Below are 11,795 nucleotides of genomic sequence, written 5' to 3' on the forward strand. Positions count from 1 at the left end.
AAGAAAAATTAGAGATAAAAGAAAATACACCTAGTGACACAGAATAATGGAAAATACATTAGAAGAATTAACAGAAAAATTTAGTGATATTAACCTTAGTGATTTAGAAGATTTTGAAAAAGAATATCAATTAAAGATGAATGTCGCTGGAGGTCCAGAATTAAAACCTGATATTGGAGAACCTAGCCATAGATATGAAACAAATAAAAAGAAAAATAGACCTTTTTATGAATACTATCCGCCCGTTAAAAATACCCCTTGGAAAAAAGATTACCAACCTAATAATGACCATTTGATGCCAATAAGCAATGCAGGTACATTTTTAGACTTAGATTGTAAAATAGACCCCCGAAAAGCTTTAGTAGAATGGGGAATGCAAATAAAATTATTTTTTATATTCAATGGATCCAAAGATGATTGGAATGTAGATACTGAAGAAGAAAAAATAAATATATTAACAGATATTCTAATAGCAAGTTTTACAGGAAAAGTATTTAATTGGTGGAAAGGATTAAGTGACGATACACAAAAATTAATAAAAGACTCAACCAAAATAGCATTAGGAAAAGATAAAGGATTAGGAATAGAAAGAATAATCGAATACATTGCTAGTGAATTCTTAGGAGAAGATTGGTTACAAATACAGAAAATGAAGCAAAATATGATAAATTAAATGCTAGAATGAAATTAATAAACCTGACAATCTGTAATATGTGTTTTGTAAAAGAATATACATGTGAATTTAGTAAATATTATTATACACAATTCATGAGTCATGAAGACCAGAACATTTATAAAAATTTGTATTATTCTAAATTACCTTATCCATGGAATGGATATTTCATAAATGAATATGAGAAATATACTAATAAAAGTGATAGTAGAATCCCAGATACATTAGGATCTAGGATTAGATTTTTAAATACAAGATTAAGTGAAATTTGTATCCAAAGAAGTTTAATAAAAAAGAGTAAAAATATAACAAAAATATGTTGTGAAAAAACAGAAATGCCTACCCAATGGGGATGTTATGTACCTCATAAAAGACGCAGGAAATCTTATAATAAAGAAAAGAGATATAAAAAATATAATAATTTTAAGAAAAGATATAAAAAATCGGGAAGAAAATATTATAAAAGAAAATATAAAAACCAGAGAAAAATATTAGATAAGTCCAAATGTAAATGTTGGAATTGTGGAGAAATAGGGCATATAAGTACAGATTGTACAAGAAAGAAAAAAGTTAAACTCTTAAAAGAAGATTTTGAAAATATAGAAAGTGACTTAGAGAAAATAAATAACTTATCTGACTATATAGGAGAGGAAGTTTATATGGCTGAAGAATCTGAAAATGAATCAGAATAAAGAAGAGTTATTAGATAATGAAAAAATAGAAGAGATAGAAGAAATAGAAAAAGAAGAAAACAAAAGTGGATACAGTCTTGTTGCTACTTTTAACAAAGAAAAATATAATAAACTTTTAAAATTAAATATGGAAAAACCAGAATATGGAATAATCCATAGATTTAGAGATATGTTTAAAAGAAAACGAATAATATTACATGAATATTATGAACAAGAAAAAGCTGTGACAATTACACAAGCTGAAGGAAATATTAGATTTAGTTTAATAAATAAAAGATCCATAGAACTAGCACTGAGAAAAATAAAAAATGAGTCAACTAAAGAAAAAATTCAATATGTATATCTCGCTGAGATACAAATCTTAATAAAATCTCTTTTTAAAGAAGGAATAGATAGCCCAATAGTTTTATCATTGCATGATCAAAGATTTACAGATCCTAAGATAGGACATCTTGGAACAATAGAAGGAAATTTATGTTATACTAAATTATTATTTACTTGTCACCCTAGATATTGTGTACACATTAAAGATAAGAACATAGACGAAACATTAAGCTTACATTTTAAGTTATTAAGGAAAAATTAAATGAAAGAAGGTAACAGAATAATGACAATACATTACTCAGCCTTATATAGTTTCTGTAATTCAAATTACGGAGAAATATATGGTAATAAACCTTACATCGAGATAAATAAAGATTGTGAAGATATCGTAACATTTATAGAACCAGTAATCCAAGATTACAAAATCCCTATAAATTATGAATTAAATATCGATGATAAAAAACAATTTTTAAATAATAGTAATGAAAACTCCATTATTCCTATAAGCTTTGCTGGAAGAACCTTAATAAGAGGAAGTTCTTCTAGAAGATTAAACACTGATAAGCAAATAATTAAATGGGTACCAACAAATAATGTGGTAAAAATACTTGGACAATACTTTAATGGAATAGATTATACAACAAAAGTACCTATACTATTAGACACTGGCACAAGCCATAATTATATGAATCACACAAAAAATAAAGGACTCTTAGTAAAAGAAAAGGAAGTTCCGTATGAGTATACTGACTTCAATGGGAATAAACATATTTGTAAACAAGAAGTTAAAGTCCCTATAATAATAGAAGGACTTAGAATAATAGTAGCCTGCTATATAGATTCATTCATGACTACAGACCCTGAAAAACATATAGTACTAGGTAATAGTTTTTTAAATGATTTAGAATATTACAAAATTGAACCTAATAAGATAACTTTCTTAATCCAAGGCCAAACAATAATTTGTTACACATGTTAAAACAAGCTTATGTAAAATACCCTATGTCTGTATATATACAAATAAACATAACCGAAAAAGATATAGATACTTGTGCTTTGTTAGACACTGGTAGTGAAATAACTATTATGAAATCCTTTTTATCTAATAAATGGGAATCAAATGGAAAATTAAAAATTATTGGTATTACAGGAGATAAACAACATGTCAATCAATCTATTTTAAATTTTGAAATCTTACTAGGAAGTAAAGTAGTACGTATTAACCAAATATTCCAATACAATAATATGGATTGTGATATCCTTTTAGGAAATGATTTCATCAAACAGTTCCAATATTATCAACAAACACCTTATATGATCACTTTAAAAACCCCTTGTAATCATATTCTCCGCATCCATCGCGAATTCAAACCCTACAGAGTTCAACCAGCCCAGCCTGGTGATAAGTATATTTATGAAAAACATTATTTAATACAAACAGGACAAAGTTATAATATACAACTAGAAACAATAAAATCACAGCTTGAGCAAGTTTATAAAGAGAACCCTTTAGCATTATGGAAACCAGATCATCCTAGAGCAAAAATAGAATTAATTGAAAATAGGATTATAAGACTTAAACCTATGTATACAGAAGAAAATAGAGAAGAATTTAAAATTCAAATAAAAGGATTATTAAATTTAAAACTTATTAGAAGCAGTAATAGCCCGCATAATAGTCCAGCTTTTATGGTTAGGAAAAGAGCAGAACAGGTTAGGGGAAAAGCAAGAATGGTAATAAACTACAAAGAACTAAATAAATATACAAAATTTGATGGATATTTTCTCCCAAATAAGGAAGTACTGATAAATCTTGTAAAAAATAAAACATATTATTCAAAATTTGATTGTAAGTCAGGATTTTGGCAAATAAAAATAGAAAATGATAGTATCCCTTACACAGCTTTTAGTACCCCACAAGGTCATTATGAATGGTTAGTAATGCCCTTTGGATTAAAAAATGCTCCACAAATTTTTCAAAGTAGGATGGATAAAATATTTAAAGACTACAATTACATTATAGTCTATGTTGATGATATATTGATAGCTTCAGAAACAATAGAAGAACATAGACACCATTTGAAAGAATTTGCTAATACATGTATTAGAGAAGGGATAGTACTATCTAGTAAAAAAGCAGTAATAGAGCATAAGAAAATAGAATTTTTAGGAATGATACTTGACAAACAAGGAATCAAACTCCAGAGCCATATAGGAAGAAAAATAATTGAGTTTCCAGATAAATTAGAAAATAAACAACAAATACAAAAATTCTTGGGATGTTTAAATTATGCAGAAGGATTTATAAAAGACCTATCAAAAAAGAGAAATATACTCCAAAAATTATTAAGAAAAAATAATACTAGGGGATGGAATGAGGAACATACAGAAACTGTAAAAAATTTAAAAGAAGAATGTAAAAACCTTCCGACTTTAAGACTACCAGATGAAAAAGATAGATTAGTAATACAAACAGATGCGTCTGACTTATATTGGGGAGCAATACTTAAAACAGATATAAATGAAATTTGTCGATACACTAGTGGAACGTTTAACCAAGCTCAGGTTAATTATCCTGTACATGAAAAAGAACTCCTTGCAATATACAAAGGGATTAAAAAATTCTCATTATTTTTACCCCAAAAATAATTTACTGTACAAATTGATAATTCTCAGGTAAACGCTCTTATTAATAGGATTTTACCAAATGAACCCCAGTATAGAAGATTGCATAGATGGCAAGTTTATCTGTCATATTATAATTTTAAAATTGTCCATATAAAAGGAATTAACAATTTTCTTGCAGATTTCCTAAGCAGGAACATAGAATTTGGAGAATGAATCCCGAAGTTAATAGAATTATCGGGAAAATAGAAGCTGAGGTACAAAGGCTCAAAACAGAAGCATCTGATATAATTGATGCAATAAACTATTTAAAAGAAGCTTCCGAGGCTCATGAAAAAGGAGTAAATTTGTTAGAGTCATACATAGACGACCTAACAAAAGCTCTCTCTATAAACACGAGCCCAATAAACATTAACCCAATAAATATCGGAAGCAGTAGTGGACCCTTCAGAGAAGATAAACCAATCTCTGACCCAGTTCCTAATAAAGTCATATCTATAGAAGTCCAGTCTCCAAAATCAGAACCTCCAAAAAAGTTCATAGAAATAAACAATCCTTATACAGAAGAAGAGGAGAAACCCCTGAATCCAAAAGAAGAAGAATATAAACAATTCTCCACATGGGTGTACTCCACTTGTTCCCACAAAAATACAATTTTCAAAGCACCAGGAAAAAATATGTATCCAAGAATGATTGCTACAAAAGGAGCAGACCCACTCCTTGTTGGAAAGATAGCAAAATACGGGTATTTAGATCTAGTCTATCCAGATATAAATCTTCAGGAAATAGCCAGCCTTGATGACTTATTAATAAAAGAAGTATCAAGGTTCGCCCAAAAAAGACCCATATATCTAAAATTCTACACCATAAGTCCAGAATACTATCAGAACGTAGAATATCAAGCCTTTTATATGATCTCTATAGGTCATCTCACTAAGAATTTCAAGGTCGAAGTTGGGACAGACTACACAAATGTTCCACACATAAATGAGCATTGGATCAGAACACAAAGAGTCAGAGGAATAAAAGCCATATGGAGCATAGCCAAGGATCTATACAAAAGAAATTTCAGAACCATCATCAAATTTCAGAACTATATTCTCATAACCTCTGAAGACAGTCATACACCATCAAACCTGTTATTAGATTTCATCAATGAAATAAGCATTATGCGTTTCCCCAGTAGCAGTAAAACAATGGATCAAGCTTATCAACTCATGGAAGTGGCAGACAACATAAAGAGGATGCCCGACAAGATAAGGCAGACAACATAAAGAGGATGCCCGACAAGATAAAGCAGACAGCAAAAAGAAAGATGCTAAAATTAAAAATAAGTGATATGTAACGTCAGCAGTGGCGTAAGAAGCCAAATGAGTGATATGTAACGTCAGCAGTGACGTAAGAAGCCCAATTATAAAAGGGTAATAATGTAATAAAGCATAGGGAATAATGTAAAAGGCCCAAACATAAGAAGGCAAGAATGTAATCTTTTTAGATATAAATAAAAGAAAAAAGAAAAAAGGCTCTCAGAGCTTGAATCACGAAATCTCTTCCAAAAAACTCTCTAAAAAATGAATAACTAAACAACTTTTCAACTCAGAATCCAGAATCAAACCATCAGAAATCATAAACAAAACAACACCTAAGAAAGGAAAGAGAAACCTAAATTTGTTCAAAGTTTCCAAGCACAACGATCAAAATCCATACAGTAAGGCCGCTCGAGTCCGCTGATCCCGTTAAGGCAAGGAGGCTGTTGAGGGAATAAGGACAACCAGGCTGCAGGTCACTGGAAGAGGATCGAAAGGCAAAGAAATAAGAGCAACTCAGGTAATAATTCTCAAACCTTATCTTTTGGTGAAAGTTTGTTGATGATTGAAGATGAGGAGATTTATGGAGGAAGAGCTAATTTAAAACATGAATAACGATATTTTACTTGGGAATTCTAAAGAATATATGATAAACTCTACCACTAGAATAACATATAATGACTATATGATGATAATAGACTTTAACTTAGGATCTTTTAAACAAAGTTCATATCTTTTAAGTAAAAAAGAGCTAGTTAGAACAGAAGATCTACAAGCAGTATATACTCTTAATTTACCAAAAGAAATAAAAAGAAAAATTATAAACCATATCGAAATAGATAATTTAAAACATAATATAATTATGTTAACAATAGAGCAAGGAATTGACATAGCTTTAGCATATATAGAACATGAAAGTCGAGAAATCGGACCATCATATATAAATTACGTAGAAAATTCGGATAACGAAGAACATGAAATATAGGAATTTAGTAAAATAAAACAAATAAACTGATTGTAAGGTATATCGGCAAGCAACCCATGACGTAAATTGGATAGACGATCCCTATTGGGCGTTAGTATCCTCTGCACTTTGGGATAACAAGCCACGTACCTGTAATCAAGATATTTTGTAAATATAGATACTCAAAGGGAAATTAGATACTATTTTAGTATAATAAATAATAATATATACTTTATACAGATCAAATTATTTTATAATATGACCAATAATCCTGCATATATTTTAGAAACTAATAATAATTATTATGATTTTTATTTTCCTAGTCTTCTGAATAATATACCTAGGGTAATATAAGGAGAACAAGTTATTACCTTATATGTAAGAAATAATAGTAATAGTATTGATATGTATACCTTATAAAATAAAGATTTTTAACAATATTGTTTATTGTTTTATATTTTTTAATTTTCTATAATTCTTTATTCTATTATTTTATTTTTCTATTGTTTATATTTTCGTTCGTTACCTTTTTGGTTTGTTTTTACCTTTTTTAGTTTTTTTTTTAGCACACAGTGCAAGATGGTATCAGAGCCATAAGAACAAAATTATGGACCCAATACAGTCAATAGTTAATAGTTTGTATACATTAAAGGTATATAATAAAGAAGAAATAAAGAATTTGGTAAAAGCTTTAAAAACTGATAAAAATAATATAAGAAATATAGAAATTGAATTAACTGAAGAACTTATAGAAAGGAATATAGATACCACAGGAGGAGAAATATTGATAGAAAAGAAAATGAAATTTATTGATAAATTTATACAATTTTTAATATATTGGTATAAAACTGAAACATTATGAACCAAGCAGTTAATACAATACAGGAATTAATAAACAGTGCGGAACATATGCATTTAGGATGGGAAAATATAGTAAGTACATATATAAATTTAATAAATCAAAAAATAGATTTATTAGAGCAAGAAAGAATAGGTTTAATAAATTTAGGACCATAAATATATTCTGAATTCATAGATCTATATGAGTTTGATAACCACTTGTTGTTATTAAAAGAAATAAATACAACTCTGGAAAGGATAAAAAATAGGTGTAGAAGAGATGGAAGGAGACAAATACTCCCTCAATTATAGAAAATAAAGAAACATCAAGGGACTCAAATGAAATTTACCAAGAAGAATAAAACAAAAAACGTAAGGTACATTGATCGTAACTTAGGCGCTCCCCTAATTCGTATATGACCCTTCTCTCTTGGAATCACACCTCTAATTTTCCAGAGAAAATCACATCTTCTTCCTAGCCAAACACCCACATCGAAAAATGAGATACAGTCGACAGTGGTAAACTACAGACACAGCAGTGTAAGTTTTCATTTCATCCTGATTTCTTGTACATGTAAGTTTCTGATTAGTACTTGATCTTTTATATCTTTAAGCAAATAAGCAAGTTTCTGGAAGTTGTTCTCATTAACTTTGTTGCTAAACACCTACACAGCAACAAGCAATAGAAAATGGAAAACATGGAGCATGCATCTATTGATATGGAGAAGTTAGCAGATTCTTTGAGTGGGAAGTTCAAGACCTTGCATCCCTTATCCGAAAAGTGTTGCATCTACAGAGTTCCTCCCCCCAAGCGGCGTGTTCATCCAAGCCATTACACCCCACAGATGGTTTCAATTGGCCCGCTTCACCATGGTAACCCAGAGTTAGAAGCCATGGAAGAGCATAAAATAAGATACATGGAACATTTTCTTCAACGAACTAAGGTACACATGGCACGTTTCCTTTCATTAATTAAGGAAAAGGAAGTAGAATTGCGCAATTGTTATGCAGAAACCATTAATCTTGAAAGTGATGAGTTCACAGCAATCATATTAGTGGATGCTATCTTTCTCATCGAGTACTTTCTCAGAATTGGTAAGCATGATTTCATAACTAATGATGATCGAATATTAGGAAAACCATGGCTGTTTAAGCACATCAGACTTGACTTATTGCTGCTAGAAAATCAGATTCCACTGTTCATCCTCAGTGACTTGTTTAATCTTGCCAAAACGGCAACATATGGTGACTGCTATGAGGGGCTTTCATTGATCACTATTATCTGCAAGCCCCTACTAAATCTTTTTGAGCTACGTCTCCCCATAGGGGAGAATATGTTCCAAACCCACTTTCCAAGAGCAAAACATTTTCTTGATCTACTAAACCTGTATCTCCAACCATCCCAACCGCGCGTCCAAAGTGCATTAAAAAAGCAACGCATTCCTAGCTCAAAGGAACTTCACCAAGCTGGAGTCAAGTTTAAGTCTGCGTCAAGCAAAAATCTACTTGACATTACTTTCAATAACGGAATTTTGGAGATTCCATTTCTGACAGTGTATGATTCCACGGAGTGTCTTTTCAGGAATCTTATAGCTTTCGAGATTTTGCATGGCCATACTCGCTACCTTAATGACTATGTTACAATTATGAGTTTCCTCGTCGACACTCAGAAGGATGCGGAGTTCCTCATGCAGAATGAAATTATTGGATTGGGAAAAACTGGAAGATTTTTAACAACTTTTCAGAGCCTTATCCCAGACTGCGAGCATAATAAAAATTTCCAGTACTCTGGTCTTACTGCAGATCTACATGCCTATTGCAAAATACCTTGTCATGAGTGGAAGGCAAATTTGAAGCAAAATTATTTCAACACTCCATGGGCGTCTATCTCTGTCATTGCAGCTGTTATTCTCCTTCTTCTCACCATTGCACAAACAGTTTGTGCTATCATCGCGTTGTAGGTTAATCTGATTCATGAATAAAAACATAGGTATATTGTTTACGTGTCACTTGACTTTTCAAATTGTGTGACTAGACTTGATTAATGATTTTAATTTGTACTGGTTTTGGCCTATTCTAGGATCTAGTTGCTAACGTGTTGCTTGCTTGAACAAATGACAGGAAACAAAATTATTCAATTTTACAAGAAAGCAACTTTTTTCATTTGTAGTATAAAGAAAGACTTGGGAGAAGTAAATTAAACTCAATTATGTCTTTATTTAATAAATAAAAAATGCTCAAGAGAAAATAAAGATTACATACAAGTCAGGATCAGATTTAACTACCTCTATCTATATAATAATTTCTTTTATAAGTGGATAGATTTAATTTTGTCATAAACTATTCCAAACACTTGGTAACATTTGATTGAACCCAAAAGAATTAAAAAATAAAAATTTCTATAGATAAATTCAAAGAGGAAGATTAAATCGATCACGGATTCAAGGTATGGAAGTTCTCTTAATCTTCTTCATTCTTGTTTGCTTGTGATAGTTTTATTTGAGCATGTTTTCTAATAAGTTATTGTTGTGATTTTGTTTAGTTTGGTAGAAGATGGCTAACTGCGAGCATGCATCAATTGATGTAAAAAGATTAGCAGCTTCTTTGAGAGAAAACTTGGAGACCGTGCAATCCTTATCCGAGGAGTGTTGCATATATAGAGTTCCCCAACAAACGCGGTGTCTAAATGAAAGTGATTTTACTCCACAAGTGATTTCTATCGGCCCGCTTCATCATGGTAAGGAAGAGTTAAAAGAAATGGAAGAGCATAAAAGAAGAAACCTCAAGCATTTTCTTAAACGAACCAAGGTAAGTATGGAGGAGTTTCTTACTCTTGTAAAGGATAAAGAAGCTAAATTGCGCAGCTGTTATTCAAAACACATTGAACTTACAAGTGATGAAATTGTTACAGTGATTTTAGTTGATTCCATCTTCATGATTGAGCACCTCCTCAGATTTTCTAATCGTGATTTGGTAACTGCTGATGATTGTATATTTGAAAAGCCATATATAGATATAGACAATGACTTGTGCTCGCTAGAAAATCAGCTTCCTTTTTTCATTTTAAACGACTTGTTCAATCTAGCGAAAACCGCAACGTGTGATGAACAATTCGAGAAAGTTTCCTTGATTAAATTGATTATAAGTCTGATCAGGGACTTGACTGCTGATGATCTCTTGATAGAGGAGAATATTTTAGAGCAACACTTCTCGAAAGCTGAGCATATGCTTGATTTGCTTAGACTCTGTATTGAGCCGTCCGGTGAGTCGGATGATGATGATGATGAAGAAGAAAATACAGTCAAACCTCAAAACATACCTAATGTGACGGAACTTCACCAAGCTGGAGTCAAGTTTCAGTTGGGATCAGGCAAAAATCTTCTCAACATCACATTCAATAAAGGGATTTTGGAAATTCCATTATTGACAATATATGAAACCACCGAAAGTTTGTTCCGAAATCTTCTTGCTTTCGAGACGGTGCATTGTGATAACAGCTATATAAATGACTATATTATAATGATGAGGAACCTCGTTGTCACTGCAAAAGATGCGGACAAGCTTGTTGAAAATGGAGTTATTGATAATTGGACAAGGGATAGTCAAGCAGTGTCAAATTTTCTACGCAATATTGACAAACAGGCTATATTATATGCTGATGATTTTGAGTATTCGGTTCTTGTTCAAGATCTAAAGGACTATTGCAGATACCCTTTGCACAAGTGGAAGGCAAACTTGAAGCAAAATTATTTCAACACACCATGGGCATCTATCTCTGTCATTGCGGCTGTTGTCCTCCTCCTACTTACCATTGTGCAAACAGTTTGTTCCATCATCGCATTGTAGGAATAGGTTAATTTCTACGATTTTTCAAATTGTATGTTTTCGGACGGATTTCATACATTTAATATCCCAGCATTTCTTTTTTGTTTAGCTCAATCACAGTGTTAAAAAATAAGAGTGGTTGATTTTGTACTTGTGATTATTTGATTATGACTTTAGATCTGTAATTGTGCCAAATATTTTGACTTTAACGAAATCTTATTTGTTTTAGAACTTGGTTTTGTTCATCATATAAAATGGTTTGTTCTTGTACATACGCATTGCAGACCATACACAAAGCAATTCTTTTGTATCTTTAATTACTCTGGAAATGGATTAGCTCCAGATAAATAGTTTCAGAATCTTTTTAATTCTAGTTTTGTTTGCTCTCAACGGTTTTTCAATCAATTCTTATTTCTCTGTTGTAGTTTTCCTTTTATTTTATAGAGTAAAGTTCGTTGTATCCCCTGATTGACTGTACTGACTTTTTTTTATTTTTAATAAGTCTTCTTGCTCCGTCCAATGCATTAATAAAAAGATAAATTTAT

At 31.0% G+C, this 11,795-nt stretch overlaps 2 protein-coding genes across 2 annotated transcripts; both read left to right on the forward strand.

Annotated features, from left to right (window-relative positions):
• The first annotated feature begins 7,975 nt into the window (after positions 1–7,975).
• Positions 7,976–9,386, forward strand: LOC18052892 (UPF0481 protein At3g47200). Its single transcript, XM_006445995.2, has 2 exons — positions 7,976–7,999; positions 8,099–9,386. Exon 2 carries the CDS (start codon positions 8,115–8,117, stop codon positions 9,384–9,386), a length of 1,272 nt encoding a protein of 423 aa, XP_006446058.1. The 5' UTR covers positions 7,976–7,999; positions 8,099–8,114.
• A 592-nt stretch (positions 9,387–9,978) lies between these two features.
• LOC18052893 (putative UPF0481 protein At3g02645) lies at positions 9,979–11,335 on the forward strand. Its single transcript, XM_006445997.2, has one exon. It carries the CDS (start codon positions 9,979–9,981, stop codon positions 11,269–11,271), a length of 1,293 nt encoding a protein of 430 aa, XP_006446060.1. The 3' UTR covers positions 11,272–11,335.
• Positions 11,336–11,795: the final 460 nt, after the last annotated feature.

Source organism: Citrus clementina, unplaced genomic scaffold (genome assembly GCF_000493195.1).
Source record: "Citrus clementina cultivar Clemenules unplaced genomic scaffold, Citrus_clementina_v1.0 scaffold_2, whole genome shotgun sequence".
In the NCBI taxonomy this organism is placed as follows: domain Eukaryota; kingdom Viridiplantae; phylum Streptophyta; class Magnoliopsida; order Sapindales; family Rutaceae; genus Citrus; species Citrus x clementina.

Coding starts and splice junctions, on each gene's coding strand:
- LOC18052892 (XM_006445995.2), top strand. CDS start 8,115: ATGGAAAACATGGAGCATGCATCTATTGATATGGAGAAGTTAGCAGAT.
- LOC18052893 (XM_006445997.2), top strand. CDS start 9,979: ATGGCTAACTGCGAGCATGCATCAATTGATGTAAAAAGATTAGCAGCT.